The sequence below is a fragment of the Zeugodacus cucurbitae genome, chromosome 2 (genome assembly GCF_028554725.1).
Source record: "Zeugodacus cucurbitae isolate PBARC_wt_2022May chromosome 2, idZeuCucr1.2, whole genome shotgun sequence".
Classification (NCBI taxonomy): Eukaryota; Metazoa; Arthropoda; class Insecta; order Diptera; family Tephritidae; genus Zeugodacus; species Zeugodacus cucurbitae.
The window spans coordinates 29889078-29911153 of record NC_071667.1 but is presented as its reverse complement, the minus strand read 5'-3'; the positions used below and the strand labels follow the sequence as shown (position 1 = coordinate 29911153).

Sequence of the window (22076 nt, the reverse complement as noted above, 5' to 3'; positions counted from 1 at the left end):
ACCTCTGTGCTTTTGCCAACAGCAATCTACCGGTGCGCTGCAACAGCGCTAAAATACCCATTATCAATTTAAAAGTCTGGCTCATGCGTTAAGCGAAGTTGGAATTCCATTTGTGTTTCGTTATGTTTGTCTATTTTATTTTGTTGATTCTGTGAATCGAGTGAAAAATGTTTAATGTTAAAAATATCTGAAAAAAAAACAAAAAAGTGTGTGAGCTAATAAAATCCTTCAAAAGCCGTAAAAATGCCAAAATTTTGATTTCAAGTTAAACTATATAATTAGTTGATGTTGAAACCAAATAGACCCTTCTCTGTCGTTTGAGGTATACATATATGCATATATGTACATAGCTATTGCTTAATTATTTAATAGACGTATTGGTGAAGATAAAATATATAAACAACCATTAGTAGGTGCCACATAAGTATCTATAACTGTACATATGTATGTTTAATTTGTGTACTTTTTGCGTTTCACTTAATTTGCAAAGTCACCAAGCTACGAGTGTATAACACTTATTATTAGCAAAAATTTCCAACAATTGAAAATTCAAATATGTGTCTGTATGTATGTGTGTCTAATGGCTTGTATAATAATAGCTTATGTCAATTTGATGCGACGATAATCTATTAATCAATTTGGGAAGACATAATCTGTGACTATTTTGTTGGCATATCATATTTCTATCGGAATGTTGGCGATCGTTATATTTGTTAAGCAGGAATAAAAATTCAATTATCAGACTTGTGCGAATTGGCCAAAGAGTGCAGAGAAGTCAGAATTCCCAATGGGAAACCAATTAGAAAATAGCTGCGTACATGGAAAAGAGAAAAAATATCTTCCAACTGATCAATGTGTCAAATATTTGGACACAACATGGCAATTTTCTCTTTCTATTATCTGTTTCACACTCCAGCTCTGAAAGTCTTCGAAGCAGTACGCGCTGGAGGAAGCCGCGGAAGAGGACGGCCTCCACTCCAATGGAGAGACCAAGTGGAAAGTGACCTGGCTTCACTTGGTGTTTCCAGTTGGCGCCAGAAAGCAAGAAGAAGAAATTAATGGGGCGCTCTGATGGATACGGCTATGATCGCGTAAGCGGTTCCAAATATATATATATACATATATATTATCTGTTTCTGATGAAGACATTGAGTTGACACTTCTTACTTATTTGCTGGAAACAAATATTTGAAAAAGGAACGATCCGAAATGACCAAAAACATGGGCTACAATTGAAATCGTCCTAAGAATGTAACGCATATATCAATGTATTTGCAAAAGCTTAAAAGAAATTTGTTCACTAGAGGCTAGAGGAAGTTATGATACAATATCATCTAGTTTTGGATCTAAATTCCCCAACACTCAATGCACTGCCCGTTAATGAAAAGTTCGCTTCGTTTCTATGAAAGGGCGCTACTTTCGTAAGGTTTTATATTGAGTGACGAATATTTTGTATATTGGAAAAATAAAACGGATAATCCGAAACTTTGGGAGATATTGAAATATTATTTTTCAAAACAAACAGAAATGATGGTGATATTAAATAATAAGGCTTGATGTTGGCTCAGCGGCTGGATTTCCATACTGGCCATACAGGCACCCCGAATGAGGCAGAGCCGGCTTTAGATGGAATGACGTCCGGGGCGTCTTGATAAGCTTCAATTTTGAAATATTTTGCTCTACACAGGCAATATCAACAAAATTCGGAGAGAAACTCAAACCGTTGGAAAGATATCTGTAACATTTGAAACCTTTAAAAGCAATAACCTTTCCAGCATGCTCCCAAAAATGTTCTGAGACGACGCCGTGGACCGTGGACGCTCGAAACTTTCGGTCGACATTATCAAAATAATAATGTTTTTATGTTCGTCAAATGCTCGGGATAACCGACTAAAAAATGTAAGAAAAACTGTTGTATAATTTTTCTGCGTCCACATTGTTGTTGTTTTAATGATTATCCACCCCTGTTGAAACGTAAAGTATAAATCTAGTGGCCGTCTATGTCATCCAACGGTAGGCCTGGGAAACGTTCTGTTTCGACAGTGTCGTCCAAAAAAGGGAGAGGGGTGTTAGATGGGCGTCCCCTTTGTCCTCCTTATCTGCTCTTCCTTTTTCCTGTTTTTAAATGTCAAGATAATGTTGCTGTTAAGATATCGCCGAGGATTATTTTGAGTAGAAAAAATAATCGTTCTTAAAAATGTTATCGAAAAATTCTCGAAATTTTTTTCCTTGAAACGAAATGAACTGTACTCCTTTTATTTAATTATTTTACAAAGAACCTGTAGGTAAGCAATACGCCAATACTATTGTATAATATTCTTTCACAGCAATTTGCTTAGAAGCGCATACAACAACACATTAAAATTACATGGAAATATACATTAGTACATATACTATACATATAATATAATATTCGAATATTTGTTTGCACATAATACTGAATGTCGTTCATCAACGTCGTTTGACCAATATTAAATATCCCACATAAATTCTTGTACATTTACATATCTTGATAAAATATAATATACATACATATGTACATATGTAAGTAGCTCCGCTTGGAATTCAGAACATTTCGAATTTATAACAAGAACGAAATATAATTTGATAACTTTTAGTTATTTATTTTATTATCTATTATAGTTTATGGATATTAAAGAATTACAAACACCAAAACAAAGACGAAAAATTAATTTGCAAAGGATTGCTTAAATAAAAAAAATAAATATAATATAAAATAAGTTTATTAAAATAACACACAATTCAACCCATATATTCGGCATAAAGTCCAATAGAACAAGTAAGGAAGGGCTAAGTTCGGGTGTAACCGAACATTTTATACTCTCGCAATTTATATATATAACTTTATTTATATTATATAATACACTATTTGACCCACATATTCGTCATATATATTGTATAAAGTCCATTGAAAGTTGGAAACCATAATATTAGGTTAGAAGCACCGAGGTCCTCGTGTTCGATATATGGGGCCTTAAAAACCTATGGTCCGATTTCGGCGATTTTTAGAATGGGGCTGCCACACTATTAACATAGTATTTGTGCAAAGTTCTGCATCGATATCTTCACTTGTACTTACTTTATATATTGTGAAGTAAACGATTCAGATTGTCTTCAAAGTTTTGGTATATAGGAAGTAGGCGTGGTTGTGAAGCGATTTGGCCTATTTTCACAACATATCAGTGGGATGTAAGGAAACTATTACAAACCAAGTTTCATTGAAATCGGTCGAGTAGTTCCTGAGATATGGTTCTTGACCCATAAGTGGGCGACGCCACGCCCATTTTCCATTTTGTAAAAAAATCTGAGTGCAGCTTTCATCTGCCATTTCTTCTGTGAAATTTAGTGTTTCTGACGTTTTTCGTTAGTGAGTTAACCCACTTTTAGTAATTTTCAACTTAACTTTTGTATGGGAGGTGGGCGTGGTTATGATCCGATTTCTTTCATTTTTGGACTGTATTAGGAAGTGGCTAAAAAAAACGACTGACGAAAGTTTGGTTTATATAGCTCTATTGGTTTGCGAGATATGTACAAAAAACTTAGTAGGGGGCGGGGCCACGCCCACTTCCCCAAAAAAGTTACATCCAAATATGCCCCTTTATAGTGCGATCCTTCATACCAAATTTTATTTCCATAGCTTTATTTATGGCTTAGTTATGGCACTTTATGTCTTTTCGGTTTTCGCCATTTTGTGGCTCATTTTCGAAAGCAACCTTTCTATGGTGCCAAGAAATAAGTGTGCCAAGTTTCATCAAGATATCTTAATTTTTACTCAAGTTACAGCTTGCACAGACGGACGCACGGACGGACGGACGGACGGACGGACAGACAGACATTCGGATTTGAACTCCACTCTTCACCCTGATCACTTTGGTATATATAACCCTATATCTAACTCGTTTAGTTTTGGGTGTTACAAACAACCGTTATGTGAACAAAACTATAATACTCTCTTTAGCAACATTTGTTGCGAGAGTATAAAAACGAAAATCATCATATATAGTATATACCCTGAGGTAATTCCTGAACCAAATTCACTCATTTTCACCACCAACATACATTATATTTAAGATTATATGCTCACTTAATTTGGCTAAGATATTTCATATATAAACCGATTTATAAGCTATTAAGCCCATCGAATTTTTGAAAATCCTATAATTAGCTATATGAGAGGTAGGGGAATTTATAACCCGATTTTAACCATTTTTGGTACAGAGACAAATTATTAGAAGAAAAAGATTCCCTCTGAATTAAATTAAAATCCCTGAGAGATTTACGGATATTTTCGGTGAAAAATTACCCTTAAGCGCTGAGGTCTTCATATTCGATATCCGGTCTTCATCTCCGATTGAAAAGTTATATAGTCCGATCTCGAAAATTTTTCCATAATTGAAGCCACAGATGATTACAGTATTTGTGTACAGTTTTATTCCGCTATCTTCATCGGTTCTTTATGTATACATTATAAAGTGAAGGAATCAGATGAAATTCAAAATTGAGTTAAATGGAAAGTAGTCGTGATTGGGAACCGATTTCACCCATTTTCGTGTCATCATTCGTGTCATCACGGTGTCAAGAAAATATTATAAACCGAATTTCATTGAAATCGGTAGAGTAGTTCCTGAGATATGGTTTTTGACCCTTAAGTAGACAACGCGACGCCCATTTTACATTTATTTTTAATCTGAGTGTACTTTCATTCTGCCATTTCTTCTGTAAAATTTAGTGTTTCTGATGTTTTTCGTTAGTGAGTTAACGCACTTTTAGTAATTTTCAACATAACCTTTGTATGGGAGATGGGCGTGGTTATTATCCGATTTCACCTATTTTTATGGTGTATGATCGGGTACGTATGGGAAGTGACAGCAGAAAGTTTGATTTGCGGGATATATACCAAAAACCCATTCAGGGTTTACTTTTCAAAAAAATTACATCCAAATATGCTTCTCCGTAGTATGATCCTCTGTACCAAATACTAGTTTCATAACCTTATTTATGGTTTAATTAAGACACTTATAGGTTTTCGGTTTTCGCCAGCAACTTTGTTGCGAGAGTATAATAACAGCTCTTCCTTTGTGTAACATGTAATATGGATTTATAACTGGTTTACACATATAAACTACATGGGTTGAAAAGATTTTATACTAATAAATAATAAAGAAACGATTTTTTAATGAATGTAATGCTTTATTCTTCAGAGTCATCCAACATTTCGATACATGTGGGCGGTTTCGCGGTCTTCAGAACAGGAGATTATTTCCATCCACTTCCTAATTTTAGTGAAACCAAAATTACCTAGGAAATAACTGCTGGAGTTCATACTGGCGAATATCGGTCGACTCGCTAGCTGAATCAGTCGGAGCTTTGAGCAATGTTCGAAAACATAGCAACCACAACGCGCAAAGCCTTTTTAATAGAAACTATGTATTTTTAAAATATTTGACCTGCACTTTGAGATGCTAATGATGTTAACTACCTTACTCAATTTCAGTTTATGACCGTCCAACCAAATTTCACGAATTTTAATGATTTTTTCTGGGCTCACTGCCGCTGGGGCAGCTTCGCTGTAACCTTATCAAGGTAACGGTTTGCAACAACGGCCGTTTTTTTTTCAAAACTAGCAGAGCTTATATGTTTGCATGTATGCACAAATATTTTTACAGAAGTCTATATGTATATTTGCCAGGTGTTAAGGCAGGTTATTTCGGTCGTGCGCAACAAGGCTGCATACACCTACACTACTGTTCCTGCTCCATTGAAAAGCTTTTACCCGTCATTTTTCAGTTAAAATCTCCCTAATGAAGTTATCATATCAAAAATAGCCTCAGACAAACCTACATAGGCATGCACGGGCTACATTCGTGTGTGTGTGCGTGTGTGTGACAGGAAGGTCGCGGTTACGCGCTTACGGTCATCATACTGTTCGACATTCATTGAACTCTTCCAATTTGTTGCCAGATGTTCATGGTGCGTGATTACTACAGGTGTGTGTGTGTGTGTGTATTACTCCCACCCGAGTGCACACACCAATCTGTTAGCGCCCAGGAAAGTCAAGTACCCTATGAATTCGGCTCTGTAAGTGCATGCAACAAGTGCATCCTAAAGCTGCTGCCGCTGAGCTTTTGCTCATCCCAACCCACTGCGCTCCCACCAGCAAATTTCTCCCCAGACTCGCCGCTTATCGCAATACGATACACCCAGCAGCAGTAGCAACGACCGAACGAAGCACTACAATTATTGTAAACAATCAACACAACAACGAAGTGCGTTCTATTAGCCAATGCGAGCGTCTACGAACACTTTCCTGCGTCGGCAACTCATTGGCATTTCGGCTTCGGCGGCGAACGGTTGTGATTGTTAGCTCGAGCAGTTCAGTGTGGACGCTCGTGGTAGTTACTCATTCGCCTCGTGGGTGGCTAACAGTGTTGTGTGGTGTTTCGCTTGTTGAGTGCATGCCAACGGTATTTGTTTCGAAATCAGCGCGATCCAACAAGTGTTTCGCGCGGTCAGCATGCAACGCTTAATTGCTTGAAAAAGAAAATTCTGAGTGAAAGCGGAAATGAAAAACAAACATACACACAATTATTCGAGCATTGAGTGCCGAATTTACGTATGAATGTAAATATATTTGTTGTGAAATAAAAGTGTGTGTACTTGAGAGTTCATTAGCTTTGGCGCCAAACGAAAAAAATCCGCAAGTAAAATATTAAAATTATTCGCCAATAGATAATGAAAATCAAAATCAAAATATACAAATTTCTGTGTCTGTATGTGTTCCATCCACACTTGTATACATAAACACACATTTAAGAATGCTTAAAAAGTGAAATGCCCACATGAAAGTGGAGCGTGTGTTTGTACGGAAGCCATTGCTCTACAAATTGGATAATTAATTAAGTGTTTTATAAGTATTTGTTTGCAAACAGTTTGGAATAGGTGTTAATTAGAATACGAGTTTATTTAGCTGTAGAAGGCATCGAAGTCACTTCTGGATTCTTCGGTAAGTTTCGGTTTATCAAAACAGCAAAGTATTTTCATCTATATGCCTAGTTTTGAGTAAAAAAGCAAATATTTATAAACTTATTGCTAATTAAAAGTCACCGGCATATAAAAACACATATGTACATTACATAACAATTCAGTTTGCTTAATATAAATATTTTGAGTGACTTCAACAGAAGAGGAACCCTTAAGTGGCAATATTATGTGATCTAATGTAAGCAATAATAGTCGTGCAAAATTATTTTCCTACGATTAAAAAAATTACAATTGGAAAGCACTTTTCAGAATATATACTTTTTGAACTTTTTAAAAACACATTTTATAAAAAAAAAACACAAACGTTCACACACCTTGAACAATTTAATGGTGATTTCGCAAATTTATTATTAGGATAAAGGATGTGATTTATTATACGATTATATAGAAAAATATAAAAAAAGGCAATTATAACAATTATTAAAACATTTGATTTCGTTTTTTCGCTAATTGTTTAAATTTATTATCAACAAAGCAACTTTTGATTTAAAATTTGAAAATCTTGCAATTTTTATTTTATATAGCTAGCAGACCGCTCCGGCTTCGCACTCTTCCATATATGCATATGTATGTACCTTCCCGTTACTTGCGTGGGTTCATTTTAAAAAAGTATGAAATTATATTATATTTGCAATGAGCGAAAACTTGATTACGACCTCTAGTCTTTGGTGTCCGTTGTCTTCCTCTCTGAATACCCCCTAGTGCGACCATGTATATTTCTAATATTTTGTTCTTCAAGCCGCTGCACACGCTCCGTACTCGACTCTCAAGCGCGTACTTGGCGCTGAAATTTTGTTCAGCAAGCAGCTGCGAGCGCTCTTTACTCGACTCGTTGGCACGCGATTGCGATGCGAAGAGAATGACTTGCAAGACGATTTTCAGTTTCAGATTTTTCAGATCTTTTTGATACCTTCACCTGGGAACTATTTCCAGAAAGTTGAGATTCTAGCAACAAATATAGCCTATATAACTCGGGGTGAATTGAGCTTTCCAATGGTGTAAGAATTTTTGAAATCGGCACATTAGTTTTTGAGTTTATTCATTACAAACATACATACAAATCTTTCTTCTTTATAATAGTAGTATAGATAATTTAATTTCTTTCCAAGGAATTTTCATGGCATTCATTCAAAAATATTCGGGGAATATTTTCAAGCTTGAAAGCACTACTCCCTCTATTATCAAGAAGTTGTAATTTAGATCGTACGATATCGGAAAACTTCAGAGAAAGCGCCATATACACATGTAAGTCGAATGTGGGGTTACCAATCGGTATCAATATAGTTTTATGTAGACTATTTCGATGTTACTAGAATTATTTTCAAGATATACCGTTGTAAACTCAATACTATTACGTACTCCGCAGCAAAACTCTCCAATAAACAAAATATTGTAATATTCGACCACAGTGAAGAAAATATAGCAGCCGTAGCTGAGAGTATACACGAAGGCCGTATAGCCGTTCGCAACAACTTCGACTGACATATGGAACGACTTGGCTCGTCAGTTACCAATCGAAATAAATGCCAAATAATGTTCTATCGAGTAATAAGAAACATTGCCTATTAAATTGTAAGTTTTTTAAGGTAGGGAACCTCGAAATGAATCACCCCTTAAAAACAGTGCTCCGTAAAATTTGGCAAATAACCATGCAATTACTAATACACAACTCGGTCTTTACTTGTGCATAATGTGAAAGTACTCTTTTGTGGAGGTGCTTCCAATCAGGCGCCTACGCCTTGAAGTGAGAAGTCAGCTGCGGTTGGCCAGTTGGAAATTAAAATTCCCACGCAAGCCACGGACCAGTAATCCAATGACAATCTTCATAAGGTTTAGGTTTGACAACTTTTGTTTTTCATTTTTTTTTTTTATTTTTTTTTTTGAACCATCAACATTTCAAGAATATTGTGTTAAAGTTTTAGGTTATTCGGAAAAAAACTAACGAAGTTACAGAAGGTTGAATAACGGTACCTCCAGCTATCTGCGCTGAGTGTACAAAACTTTGAATCGATTTTCCCAAATATGTCATTTTTAAAGTCGGTGACCAGCCTACAGAAAAAACTACTACATCGATCGTTTTGAAATTTTGAACAAATATTCTACATATATATATAGCTCTCGAATGACGTCGAGTTTTTCCAAAAATTTTAATTACTAACAATTTTACAATAACAAATAGGTCGATTTTTTCGTCTAAAATGGTCATTTTGGCTTGAAAATGGTACCAAAAATTGAAAAATTGAAAAATTAAAACAAACTCGACGTCAATTGGAAGATAAACTAATAAACTAAAGAAAGCATTTTGATGTTTTGGTTTCGGATGATCCAGTGATGCTGTAGGCTGGTCACCGCACAACAACTTTTTTTCGAGGTGCCTGAAACAAAATTTAAGATCTCAACGTAAAATGCGCCAAGTCGTTCCATACTTTAGTTCAAGTTGATGCGAAAGGGTTTTTTTGGATTGTGGCCTACGTGCAAAAACTTATTTTTTTTTTAAGAAAGTCATTTAGAGCCATAGAGATAGAGATATTTCGTTATGAACCGGTGCATAAGTAAATATTCGATTTATTGATATTTAACTCTGCTTTCATTAAGTTGCTTTAAATACAATAAAGATTTAAAATATAAATACACCGGAGATTAATGAGAGAAACAAATTGAAATTTACCACGCATTGTGATGCATTGAAACGAAGCGCTTATCAGCTATAATCAGACAATACATAACATAAGGGTCAGCTTGAAATCTTTCATCGACACGACAGTGTTGCCATTTCGTTGCAAGCGGTTTTTTCGGTTAGTTTCAATTAATAATGAGTTGTTGTTAATAAGAGTAATTTTTGAGACTGACACATTTACAAAATGATACGCCGCTCTAAAATAGATTTTAAAGATTTTTAATAATTTTAATTTCGTTTTATATTGTAGTTAAGTCTTAAAAAACATAAGAGTATCGTACGCGAATTTTATAGGTCATACTTTATGTGTAGTTGGTAACTCTGAGTCTTATACTGTAGATGATGTATAGCTGTATCACGGTAGTGTTGAAGGAGACTGGCAACAATCACTAAAAATTGACAGATAGTAAACAAATCATAGCCATTTGATAACATACATTTTACAATTCAAAGCAATTAGCTTTATCAAGCGCTTAATGAGACAAATAATTGTTTGCTATTATTAATTCAAATCTTCCTCGTCGTCAGTTGAGATTTTGTATGCGTGATTGACAACAAACGGAATTAGTGCACAAACGCAAATATTACCGAATTTTAATCTTATTCTGATCGGTTTCTAATTTATATTAAGCAGCTATGACAATTTGTCATACTTGAATTTGAAGTCTTATGAATTCATGGCTCTCGCCATGTACCAAATCGTTGTAAAAATCACCTTCCCTTTCTGAACATAGTATTTTCATAGCTCGATACACTTGATCCAACTTCTTATCTCGTGTGAAAACACGTTTTATGGAGGTTTGCAAAGTAACCTCTAGTGTTGGCGAGTGATTTGTTTGAAATTTAGTAGCCTAGTTCACCGATCGATGTACATCAGACCTTGTGAATCCCAAAAAACGGTGAAAACTGCGGTACAGGTTCTCCTGTTTAAGCCCTCTATTTCTACTATTTCTTAGACTGTAGTGTTTTCCAGCGGTTTAAAACGTTAAAAATGGTTTTTTCTTGCTTGGGTACTCAGAATCTTACTATTGTGTCTCCCTTGTTCATTTACCTTCTATCTGAATTATCAATTTTAAGGCGATTCAGTTGCGTGGAATTTTTGTTTTAATTAATCATGTAAATGCATGTTATTAAAATAATAGGAAAACATTATTGCATGTTTGGGGTTTTCGACATAATGCGCTTAAAGTATATATACAATATTATCAGTCGAAAATGATTTCGTGAATCATTTTGTCGACGCGCGGTAAATGAGCCTTTGCTGCTTTTGATTATAGATGGACTTACCGCGAGTCAAAATGAAGACGAATCGAGCAAGAAACGCGCTAAATTACCAATACAGACATTTATCTGGTGCATAGCGGTTTATTGTTGGAATGAACTTAATATTCCATAATCTCTATAGAGTATACATATGTATAATACCATAAGAAAATATGTATGTATATACATATGTATTTATATTAATTGCGTGTGTGTGAATCTACGGGTATCAATAGATGCATAAGTTCTCACCTTAGGTTCATAGGCTCAAAGTAAAAGTATAATAGTAAATAGTTCAAGCAGATATGTACATATGTAGGAACAATTGAGATATCCTCATACACAAACACATGTAATTATGAGTTGAAAGTATCGGATTAACGTAATTCGTTTGGGTGACTCCAAGTCTTCCAGAAGTTGTACTATTCAACAAATTGTACAATTTATTATGGAAGTAAAAAAAGTTATTATAGCGGGTTGGACAGGAATAAATTAAGATTCACAATTAAACTAATAGAATAATGTTTGTAGAATTCTAGAGTCTACTTTAAGATCTACTTGGAAAATGCTAGACATCTTTAAATATGAATTGGGAGAATTTGAAAAAAGCTGAATCCATATATCTGTATATTATTTTTAGAAAATAATATTGTCTATATATTTATTATGCGGATGTTAGGATAAAATTTGAACCGTTTCGACCATTTATGAAAAATAGTTATTTTATATTTGGAGCGATGTTTGTGTTTATTTTTATACCTCTACTAATGCCGACGTTGATTTTGGTTATGTATTAAAATATTGCCCAAGGGTCGCTTACTAACTTTGAATTCCACGAGAAGTGATCTGGCATGTTTTTCACATCATTTTGCAATCATCGACACTTTGTAAGCACATTCTACGAATGAAGTTAAAAGTTGTTATTAGATTGTTGATACTCGCCGTGGGAGACGGCAACTTTCTAATAGTTAAACGCAAGCAGCATTTATGCATATATATGTTTACTAGATTTATCATTGATATTCTCACCCTCAGTCGAGCTTTTCACTATATATTAAAATGCATATATAGTACCATCATAGTATATAGTATCGTATAAGAGCATATGTGCATATTTATTATTGATCTAAATGAATCGAAAATAGTTTTTTCATTATTATTATAAACATTGAATTCAGCTCGAAAGCTTTTTAGTGGGTGTAGTTGATTAACATTCTCTTAAAATATTTTAATTTATGGGGAAAGTATTGCTGGAAAATGTAGAAAATCTGGATCTGAATTAATGAATATAAATAACTATAAATTTAACATATGAAGATATCAATATAAAATAAAAAATTTTTGGATTGATTTATTGCCATAATAAATGGCTTATATGTTAATCGTGTTAAAATTTAATAAGTAAGAGTCAAGTTCACGTGGAACGGATCATTACTTAAACAACTGGTGCTAATACATTTGGTAGATGCTTTCTCAAGCTTCTTCTTCCATTTGCGATGTGAACCTTGTTGTCATTTAAGATATGGGGGGGAACTCTAAGTTTTTGTCAGCTCCGAAGGATTTATAGTATTGCAGATGGGTGAAATCGGACCTTTGCTCCACGTCCACAAAATGCTGTAAGGAAACAAATTAAGTAGGCTATATAAATCAAACTTATTGGAGACATTTTTATTTACTTCCTAATTATATAGTATGAACGTCAATGAAATCGAATAAAAATCACGCCCACATCCCACGCAAAGGTTATGTTGACAACTAGTAAAAATGCTAACAAAAAACGCAAAGTTGAGTCAGTTAAGATGGTACGAAAAGCTGCACTTTAAATATTAAAATTGGATGATGAACTTGCCAATTTGGGTCAAAAATCATATACATCAAGTGGAAGTATCGACCAATTTCAGTCAAATTTGGTACAAAATATAATATATGTATATACAATTATACAATTTAAAATTCCATCTGATTCTTATACTTCAAAATAAGCTTGTATAAATTAAGCATCAATGAAGACATTTGTATTAAACTTTGCAAAAATACTACACTGGAGGTTTGATAAAGCTCATCTAAATCACCTCAGATACCAAAAATGAGAACCTCATATTTTCCTTATTGTATTAATCTCTGGTGCTGAAAATGTATAAAATCGGGTTAATACTTCCCCACCTTTCATATATATGAAGTTTTCAAACATCCGTAAGGCTTTAAATCGTATACATATATCGGTAATATGTAAGATATCTCAGCAAAATTAAGTGAACGGATAATTTTGGATACGAAGTACCCCAGCCCTTACGTCCAATACATAATGATTTTGTATTTTTATGCTGGTTTTTTAGTATAGATCTTGATCTAGTCCCAATATGCACAAGCGGTATATCTATTATAATGGTATAATAGTTTTTGTCAATCTGATTGACTATTTACTTATATTACATATAGTCCCTTTGATTGAGTTTATATTGCATATATCTATGTAAATAGAATTTGCCGCAATTCTATTAAGTGAGAATATTTCGATTAACATTATGCCATCTGGCTATTAGTATGTAACCTGAGTTAGTTTGGCTTATTTCGAACATATTGTAAAGTGAATGAGAAAATTATCAAGATGACGAGACGAGTTGAAATCCGGATGTCTGTCTGTCCGTGCAAGCCATAACTTGAGTAAAAATTGAGATATCTTAGAGCTGCACTCAGATTGACATCAAAAATTGAATTTGAACGGAGCGTCGTACGCTAATGGATCAAAAACAATATGTCAGGAACTACTTGCTCAATTTTAATCAAATTCGGCACATACTATTTTTTAGCACTTTAATATTACGGATGAAAAATTGACGAAATCGGTTTTCATCAGGAACCAATGCACATATCAAAATGACATTATATGTATTGTACAAATACTGCATTGGGTGTAGGGCAGTGGCGGATCCAGAAAAATTTTTGGGGGGGGGAGATGTTTTTACGAAAAGTTTTATTACTCAACGTATTTTTAATATAGCAGTTCCCTCGCGAAAATTCAGTTATTATAGGACACGTTTTTTTTCCCATGCTCTCGAAGCTTTAGAAGCAGTGAACAAAACGTCTTTTGGGAATGTTTTCAAGATTTTACGCATATTGGCGTTATTGTCTGTTTCAATATCATCACCGGAAAGAAGTTTTTCAAGTTTAAAGAGAATTAAAACCTATTTACGAAATATGACAGGTCAAGATAGGCTTAATGGTCTAGCGTCAATGAATATTCATAGGGACATTGATCTGTCAGTTGATGAAATACTAGAAGAATTCTTTCAAAAACCAAGGAAAATATAACATGGAATGTGAGATCCCGTGTAATCCTCAATTAATCACTGAGCTTCAGCGATACTGCTTGTACAAATGTAGAGAAAGTTCAAATTATATGAATAACAACAAAAATCTTGTAATTTATTGTAATTGCTTATAATTTGATGTGATTTTTTTGATCAATAACCTCATTCCAAATCCATATTAACAAACATATATTTGTCTCTGATTTTAGGGGTGTTGTAACACCAAAACACAAACCCCACCCCCTACCCTCCGTGGATCCATGTAGGGTATCACTCATTTAAAAATTGTCGAAATCAGACTATAACTGTTTCCCTTGTCACCGAAAGTGAGGACCTCAAATTAAAAAAAAAATATCGGTAAATCTCTCATATATATTACAGAAATTTAGATTTCTTCTAACAATGCACCACTGTTGCAAAAATTGGTAAAATCGGCTACTTAATTCCCCTAGCTACCATATATCTTTGTCCTTGAGATATCAGCTGGTGAGATTCTAAACGAAACTTGAATGCATTTTGGATGCTTTACACTGTACACACTTATTAAAAACCAGAAGTAAAGGAACTGAGAAAACCAGATCTACATACATACATGGAATCCCAAATGTCAAAAAGGAAAGGGAGAAATTTGAGAAGCTTCAACCTTCAATCTAACTAACCTGCTGTAAAGCAGTTCAAATATGCAATGCAAGCTGTTTTAATTTTTAAGGCGTCCGAATCATTCGCTGTTCTTGTTGTTGCTAAAGGTCGAGATGACTATTTAATTCATCTTTTTGTTTTGTAATCCTCACCATTAGCGCTTTATATGTTTATGTGCAACATTTTTCAGTATTCACTTCTTACACTCATTAAATGTGCATTATTTGTTTAACTTTGTGTGTCAATATGTTTGTTTGGCTTTCATTTGTCCCTTTGTTGCTTTCTTATCAATTGTGTACTTAACACTTTGCATGCAAACATATTTATATATTTACTTCTATGCCCTTGCCACCATTACAAAAACTGTTGTTAATGCTATGAACTTTTAATTAGCTTATTTGCTCTTGTTTCTGATATACACTTTCACAGAATTAAAACTTATAAGCAAAACTTCTGGCGAATCTATTACCATAATTTTTAATTAATCCAATAAAAAGATATCACGATGATAATGATAATTTCCAGTTGCAGTCTCCAGAGTCTGCAGATCCTCCTGAACTATTGTATATGTACGTATAGTTACATTTATGGGTATTAAAAATATTTAATAAATATTTACAATATATCAATATGTGGAGTGGATCTCCGCGGGAAAAATGTGCACAGAATGCGGCTATTTTTGAATGGGACTGTTTTAATTTATGCAACACGCGCTTTAAGTATCCACTTCAACATACTACATATTTTTTACTTCAGCGAATCTTTAAAACCAATAATTCCTCATAGCCAAGTGGCTGTACAAAATTCCTTCTTTATTCCATTACATTTTTACTGTGGAATTTTCACATTTAAGTGGAATAGCTGCTGTGTTTCGAAATATGAAATTTAACAGTAATTTCATATTAGACTAGACTTATGTTGAAGTCAATAAATTAAAAAATATATAATTTTTATTCAGTTTATTTACTCGTCCATTTTATTACTTTCACGAGTAATATTTATGCACATACTTGTATTCCCATGTAAACGCTCCTGTCCGCATAAATTAAAAAGCATGAATACATAAATAATGAGGTAAGGAATGATCGTTTTCGGACCGAACTGAACAACGCTCTTAGGTTTGTAGAATTAGTAGCTAGATTTTGAAAGCATCCGTGGAAATGTCTGATGAAATAGATTTAACCGAAGTTAGTATTTTGATTATGTGAATCAAGCTGAAGTTGTGAACATATTACATACAGCACACATTACATATACCATCTACTGAGAATAACTGGGCCGCTTGAAGCAGGCGGTCGATCAGAAGCGTCCAGAATTGGACAACAGAAAGGGTGTAGTGTTCTACCAGGAACCACGCCTGACCATACACTTCGTTGATGACTCGTCAGAAGCCACGGGAGCTCGGATGGGAAGTTTTATTGCATCCACCATATAGTGCGGACATAGCGCCAAGTGATTACCACCTGTTCCTGTCCATGGCGAACGCCCTTGGTGGTGTAAAGTTGAACTCAAAAATAGGCTTGTGAAAAGTGGCTGTCCGAGTTCTTCGCAAGGCATTTAAGAGGGGAGGTAGTTTAGCGGGTTAGTTGATCATGTGCCATAGGTTAGGTTAAAAGGCAGATCTCTGCATTTACAGAAGATCTGACTTGAACAGTTATAAACACTGTCCTGTGTGATACCTATAATAAACTCCTAATGGATCAGAAAGACCCCCACGATTCGGCAAAGCGCTTGGAATCTATAATATTACAAATTTCTTGAGTCGGCTAATGTCAATTCTAGCCAATTCGCTAAGTTCGCGAAAAAGATGTTTCAATCTCAGTCGGGCAAATGCTGGGCATTGCATTAGGAAATGCTTAAACATAGCGTGTTTATTAATATTATCGAGTCAGACTGAGTTCAAGGAATAGTTTATGAGATATCATGGTTCTACCTAAAAAGTGTTGCAAGCGCGGCAACAACTTTCTCGTTACTTTTTCTAATGTAAACGATATACTATAATATACATAGCTCTTTCCACTATTCTTTTATACAGATTCCCGTGTTTATATATTTTGCAAACGCTCTGATTTAGTCGCTTAACTACCGCTTAAATCATGCCGTAATTGAAAGGCTTCTCGACATTATTTTATGTAAATTTCAGTGGAATTACCAAGCTTCAACTACATGCAATCCACGAATGTAACGCATGCGGCATGCGGACGAGTATACCCAGTAACTGTAGTTAGTATTGTAATTCAAGTAAAGTTAAAAATAGTTTGCAGCTTAAAGCTTTTTGTTGCATGCAGAATAGTGCACGCGTACCGTGGGTCGATAAATTTTATCGGGAATTGTTACATACATAGATAATCGTATATTTTCACACCTTTCAGACGGATCAATACGCTTTAGGTTGAAGTTCAGGAAATAGAAGAAAACAATTAAAAGGTGGAACGCTGTTATAAAGGGTGATTTTTTAAGAGCTTGATAACTTTTTAAAAAAAAAAACGCATAAAATTTGCAAAATCTCATCGGTTCTTTATTTGAAACGTTAGATTGGTTCATGACATTTACTTTTTGAAGATAATTTCATTTAAATGTTGACCGCGGCTGCGTCTTAGGTGGTCCATTCGGAAAGTCCAATTTTGGGCAACTTTTTCGAGCATTTCGGCCGGAATAGCCCGAATTTCTTCGGAAATGTTGTCTTCCAAAGCTGGAATAGTTGCTGGCTTATTTCTGTAGACTTTAGACTTGACGTAGCCCCACAAAAAATAGTCTAAAGGCGTTAAATCGCATGATCTTGGTGGCCAACTTACGGGTCCATTTCTTGAGATGAATTGTTCTCCGAAGTTTTCCCTCAAAATGGCCATAGAATCGCGAGCTGTGTGGCATGTAGCGCCATCTTGTTGAAACCACATGTCAACCAAGTTCAGTTCTTCCATTTTTGGCAACAAAAAGTTTGTTAGCATCGAACGATAGCGATCGCCATTCACCGTAACGTTGCGTCCAACAGCATCTTTGAAAAAATACGGTCCAATGATTCCACCAGCGTACAAACCACACCAAACAGTGCATTTTTCGGGATGCATGGGCAGTTCTTGAACGGCTTCTGGTTGCTCTTCACCCCAAATGCGGCAATTTTGCTTATTTACGTAGCCATTCAACCAGAAATGAGCCTCATCGCTGAACAAAATTTGTCGATAAAAAATTTCGAACCGAACACTGATTTTGGTAATAAAATTCAATGATTTGCAAGCGTTGCTCGTTAGTAAGTCTATTCATGATGAAATGTCAAAGCATACTGAGCATCTTTCTCTTTGACACCATGTCTGAAATCCCACGTGATCTGTCAAATACTAATGCATGAAAATCCTAACCTCAAAAAAATCACCCGTTATATAAAATCAAACCAGTGAATAATTACATTTGTTATCTATGCATGTATCTTCTAGAGTTTGCAGTGAGCGTCATCAATAATCGACTTTCTTCTTTTTTGTGTATTTCATTAATTTCTAATGGGATTAATGTTTATCTTTATACATATTAAATTTAATTCATTTGAACCGTTATGTAAAATGTAACTTTGCAACATTCAAACTTCAACATAAGACTGTGGGAGTTGCAACGTTTCTCTGTATTCATTTTTCGCATATTTAAAAATGACAGGGTTAAAGGTTTAATGAGAAAATCTGATCTCAATCAGTGTATAGGTCTTTGTATGGTGTATAGGTGATTTTCTGGCCTGGTTTTGGATAAATATTTTGAACTAAGAAAAATATGGGCAAACATAATAATAATCATATTTCTGCGTTTAAGCATCTGTTTTCGCTTTGAGTCTATTTTTATGCCCAAAGAGGTTTTGATGATATCAAAAATTTTAATTTTTTTAAGTTATGTGAAACGTTTTGTATACTCTCGCAACAAAGTTGGTCACCGAAAATATCGGTAAATCTCTCAGATATTTCAATTCAATTCAGACGACTTTTTTCTTCTGAAAGTATGTCTTTGTTCCAAAAATTATTAAAAGGGGTTGTAACTTCCCCTAGCTCGCATATACCTAATTATAGGTTTTTGAAAATTTCGGTGGGCTTTACTCCGCATATATCGCATAATATGTGAAATATCTGAGCCAAATTAAGTGAGCTTATAATCATGGATATAATGTATGTTGGTAGTGAAAATGAGTGAAATTGGTTCAGGAATTACCTCAGCCCTCATAAACCTTGTATGATGATTTTCGTTATTCTATTGGACTTTATGCCGATTATATGGGTCAAATTGTGTGTTATCTTAATAAAATTACATCAATAATTTGGGAGAGTATAAATTGTTCGGTCGCACCCGAACTTAGCCCTTCCTTACTTGTTTTCTTTTAAGATTTCAATTTCACGAGTAATGAAGAAAAATGTGATTTGGAATGTTGGAATTGAGTCTGGCTGGGACTGCTTAAGCGTTTTGACAGAAAAAAATATTGGTCTGTGATGTGAGGGGGAAGTAGTGAGCGGGGTTAAAAGCCATTTTCAAAAAAGGTAAAAATTTCGTTTCTATAGAAAGTTTTAAATTATACTTAGAGCCGAATTGATAAAAAACAAAATAATGAAACATTTTAATCGGAACATAATCTTGCTCATAACAAATTTTTATTAACACTGATAATCTTCTAAAAATAGAATAAGGCACTCTTTAATGCAAATACCTGCTAACCGCAATTTTCAACTATTAAATTAGGTAATTAGTACCTGTATCGCTAACTTTCCATAGAGATTATTTATTGACTTTGAGAATACGTTTCCGAGACGTAAGACACTCAAAAATAAACTCATATAACTATTTCTTTGTTGTAGTTTCAGAACGAAAGCAATTTTTCATCGAATCGACTTGATTGCATTCACACGCTACGCAAATATCAGATAGCAAGCAGCACCCACAACTACGAGTCGAACCGCCCCACGGCCGCGAGCAAAAGCAACCAACACGCCGATCGTGTTGCTGCAATTAACACTTTGATATACAAAGTTTCGCATCCGCCCTCGTAGCACCTCGCCGTGGTATTCGCCGCAGAAAATGCGTCATTTGCGGGTGTGTGTGTGTGGCCTTTTCGCGGTTGAACGCGCCGTGCGACGTGTGTGTGGCAGTGAAAATTGCCGTCAATTGACATTTTAAATTTCGGACCAATCAATATTGTGCTGGCCATCTCTCAGTGCTTCCAACGACTTTGTCGCCTCAATGGAATTAAATTAATCGCATGCTGATAGTACGGGCCGCACAATTGTCAACGCTCTTAATTTGCTAAATTAAGTTAAGTGATTAAACCAATAAATGCTCAACAATCTAACAGATTTGTGGCAATTCGTTTTGCAAATATCAAGTTTTGTTTATGAATATTGCAAACGGTTATAAAAACAGATTTCGGACAACAATTGTCTATATGTAACTATATCTTTTTGTACATTCATACATATATATGCATGAAATTATTGATAGTTTTGGAATGTGTGACTTCTTTATGACTGCAAAATAGTTCATGCTACGTAAATATTTCATTAAAAGAGAAACTAAGATTCTATGAATAAACATATATATAAATATATCTTCATGTGCGATTTTATGCGATTTAGAATGATATTTGGAATGAGCTGTATGTGCATTCTATTATTTTGTATTTTATGAAAACTTCTGTTAATTGATTGAACATATTTTTTGAAAGCCACTTCCATGCAGTCTACCCCATTTAGAAGCCGAAATTTATTTTCTTTAGATTGATGTGATACATTTTTTATTCCACAATTATTTGAGTGGCATAAGGTATTCGTCTTTTTTAACGAGGATCACATAAAATTGGGAAATTTTGCCAAATTAGCTTTAGAAACACAAACTAGAGCTTATCCATTTTATTTATCAGTTCTGGCTAATATTTCTCTGTTTTTGAAACTCAAAAATTCACGCTAAGTCGGCAGGGTCCATAAAAAATCTTGGAAAAGGTAAAGACAATCCTCACCTATAACGAATGTGTGGAGAATTTAATTGATCATATTTCAATTGCGTCTAAAAGACTTTTCGCACAGCCAAATTAATTTAATACATTACGATTATAATTGAGAAACCAGTTTTGAGCTTTCGCACATCCAGCTATTCGATTAACTATCAGCGGTTGTACATTTCAGTTTTTGCTGTTCCAGCATTACATTACCAATAACTACAACCAAATTAACAGCGTATGGTAAATCGATCTAAATCAGCGAGAGACTATAAAAGAACAATAAATGAAAGAATCATTCAAGGATAGTGTCACTCCGAATCTCTAAGAATTTAGCATTTTGTCGCAGTTAGAACCATTGTGTAGGGCATTTGGAAGACTAAATTAAATATATTTCTATATTTAGTGCAATTTCGTCGTATGGCATCAAAAAGAGGCTTTATTGTTCGCCAGTATTTTTCGTATCATTGAAGAGCTTAAGGCAAACAGTCGTTGTTAAGTAATCAGCATTATATTATTATTATAAGTTATTAACACTTTTTTTTGAAAATTAACAATACGATAATATTGTTTTACATGATATTACGTTCCGCTTTTTTGTCTTTTGAATACCGTGGCTATGTATAAAGCGCTTCAGAGCTCGTATATGGCAATACTATTCATCTTGACATAACCTACAAAACGACGCTATGCATGATTAGTTTGGATATTGCGTGCAACAGTTATAGACGTGTAAACATGGAGGTCACTAACGCCGAAATTCGCGCTATTTTAAAGTTTTCCTTCGTTAAAGGCAATCCGCTAGAATAACGTTCCATAAAATTAATGGTGTTTTGGGGGATGGTAGTATATTACTTCGAACTGCGTAGGAATGGTTTCGACGATTCAGAGCGGGTGAAAACGACACCATGGATAAGCCAGCGGGCGGAAGACCTGTGCCGACAAATACCGATCAAATCATAGAAAACATCGAGTTAGACCGGCATGCGGCATCTCGTGACATCGCCCAGGAAATGGGAGTTAGTCACCAAACTATTTTGAACCATCCGTAGAAGGCTGAATACACAAAAAAGTTTGATGTTTAAGTGCCGCATGATTTGACGCAAAAAACCTTCTGTACCGAATCAACGCTGAAACGGAACGAACTCGACTCATTTTTGAAGCGAAT

The 22076-nt window shown here is 34.7% G+C and overlaps 1 protein-coding gene across 4 annotated transcripts in view; it reads left to right on the top strand.

The window, feature by feature from the left end:
• The window catches only part of LOC105213636 (chorion peroxidase), a 52016-nt gene that overhangs the window by 3313 nt on the left and 26627 nt on the right, over positions 1-22076 (top strand). For 2 of the 4 annotated variants that reach the window (XM_054229293.1, XM_011186597.3), the window contains exon 1: positions 3435-7024. The exons of 1 other annotated variant lie outside the window; for it this stretch is intronic. Coding sequence is in view for 1 of the 3 variants with exons in the window: in XM_011186595.3 (XP_011184897.2) it covers positions 23-92 (70 nt within the window). In the remaining 2 variants the exon portion in view is untranslated. Of the gene's footprint in view, positions 1-22; positions 440-3434; positions 7025-22076 lie in introns of those variants that run through there. One more of the 4 variants, XM_011186595.3, reaches the window with a different exon arrangement.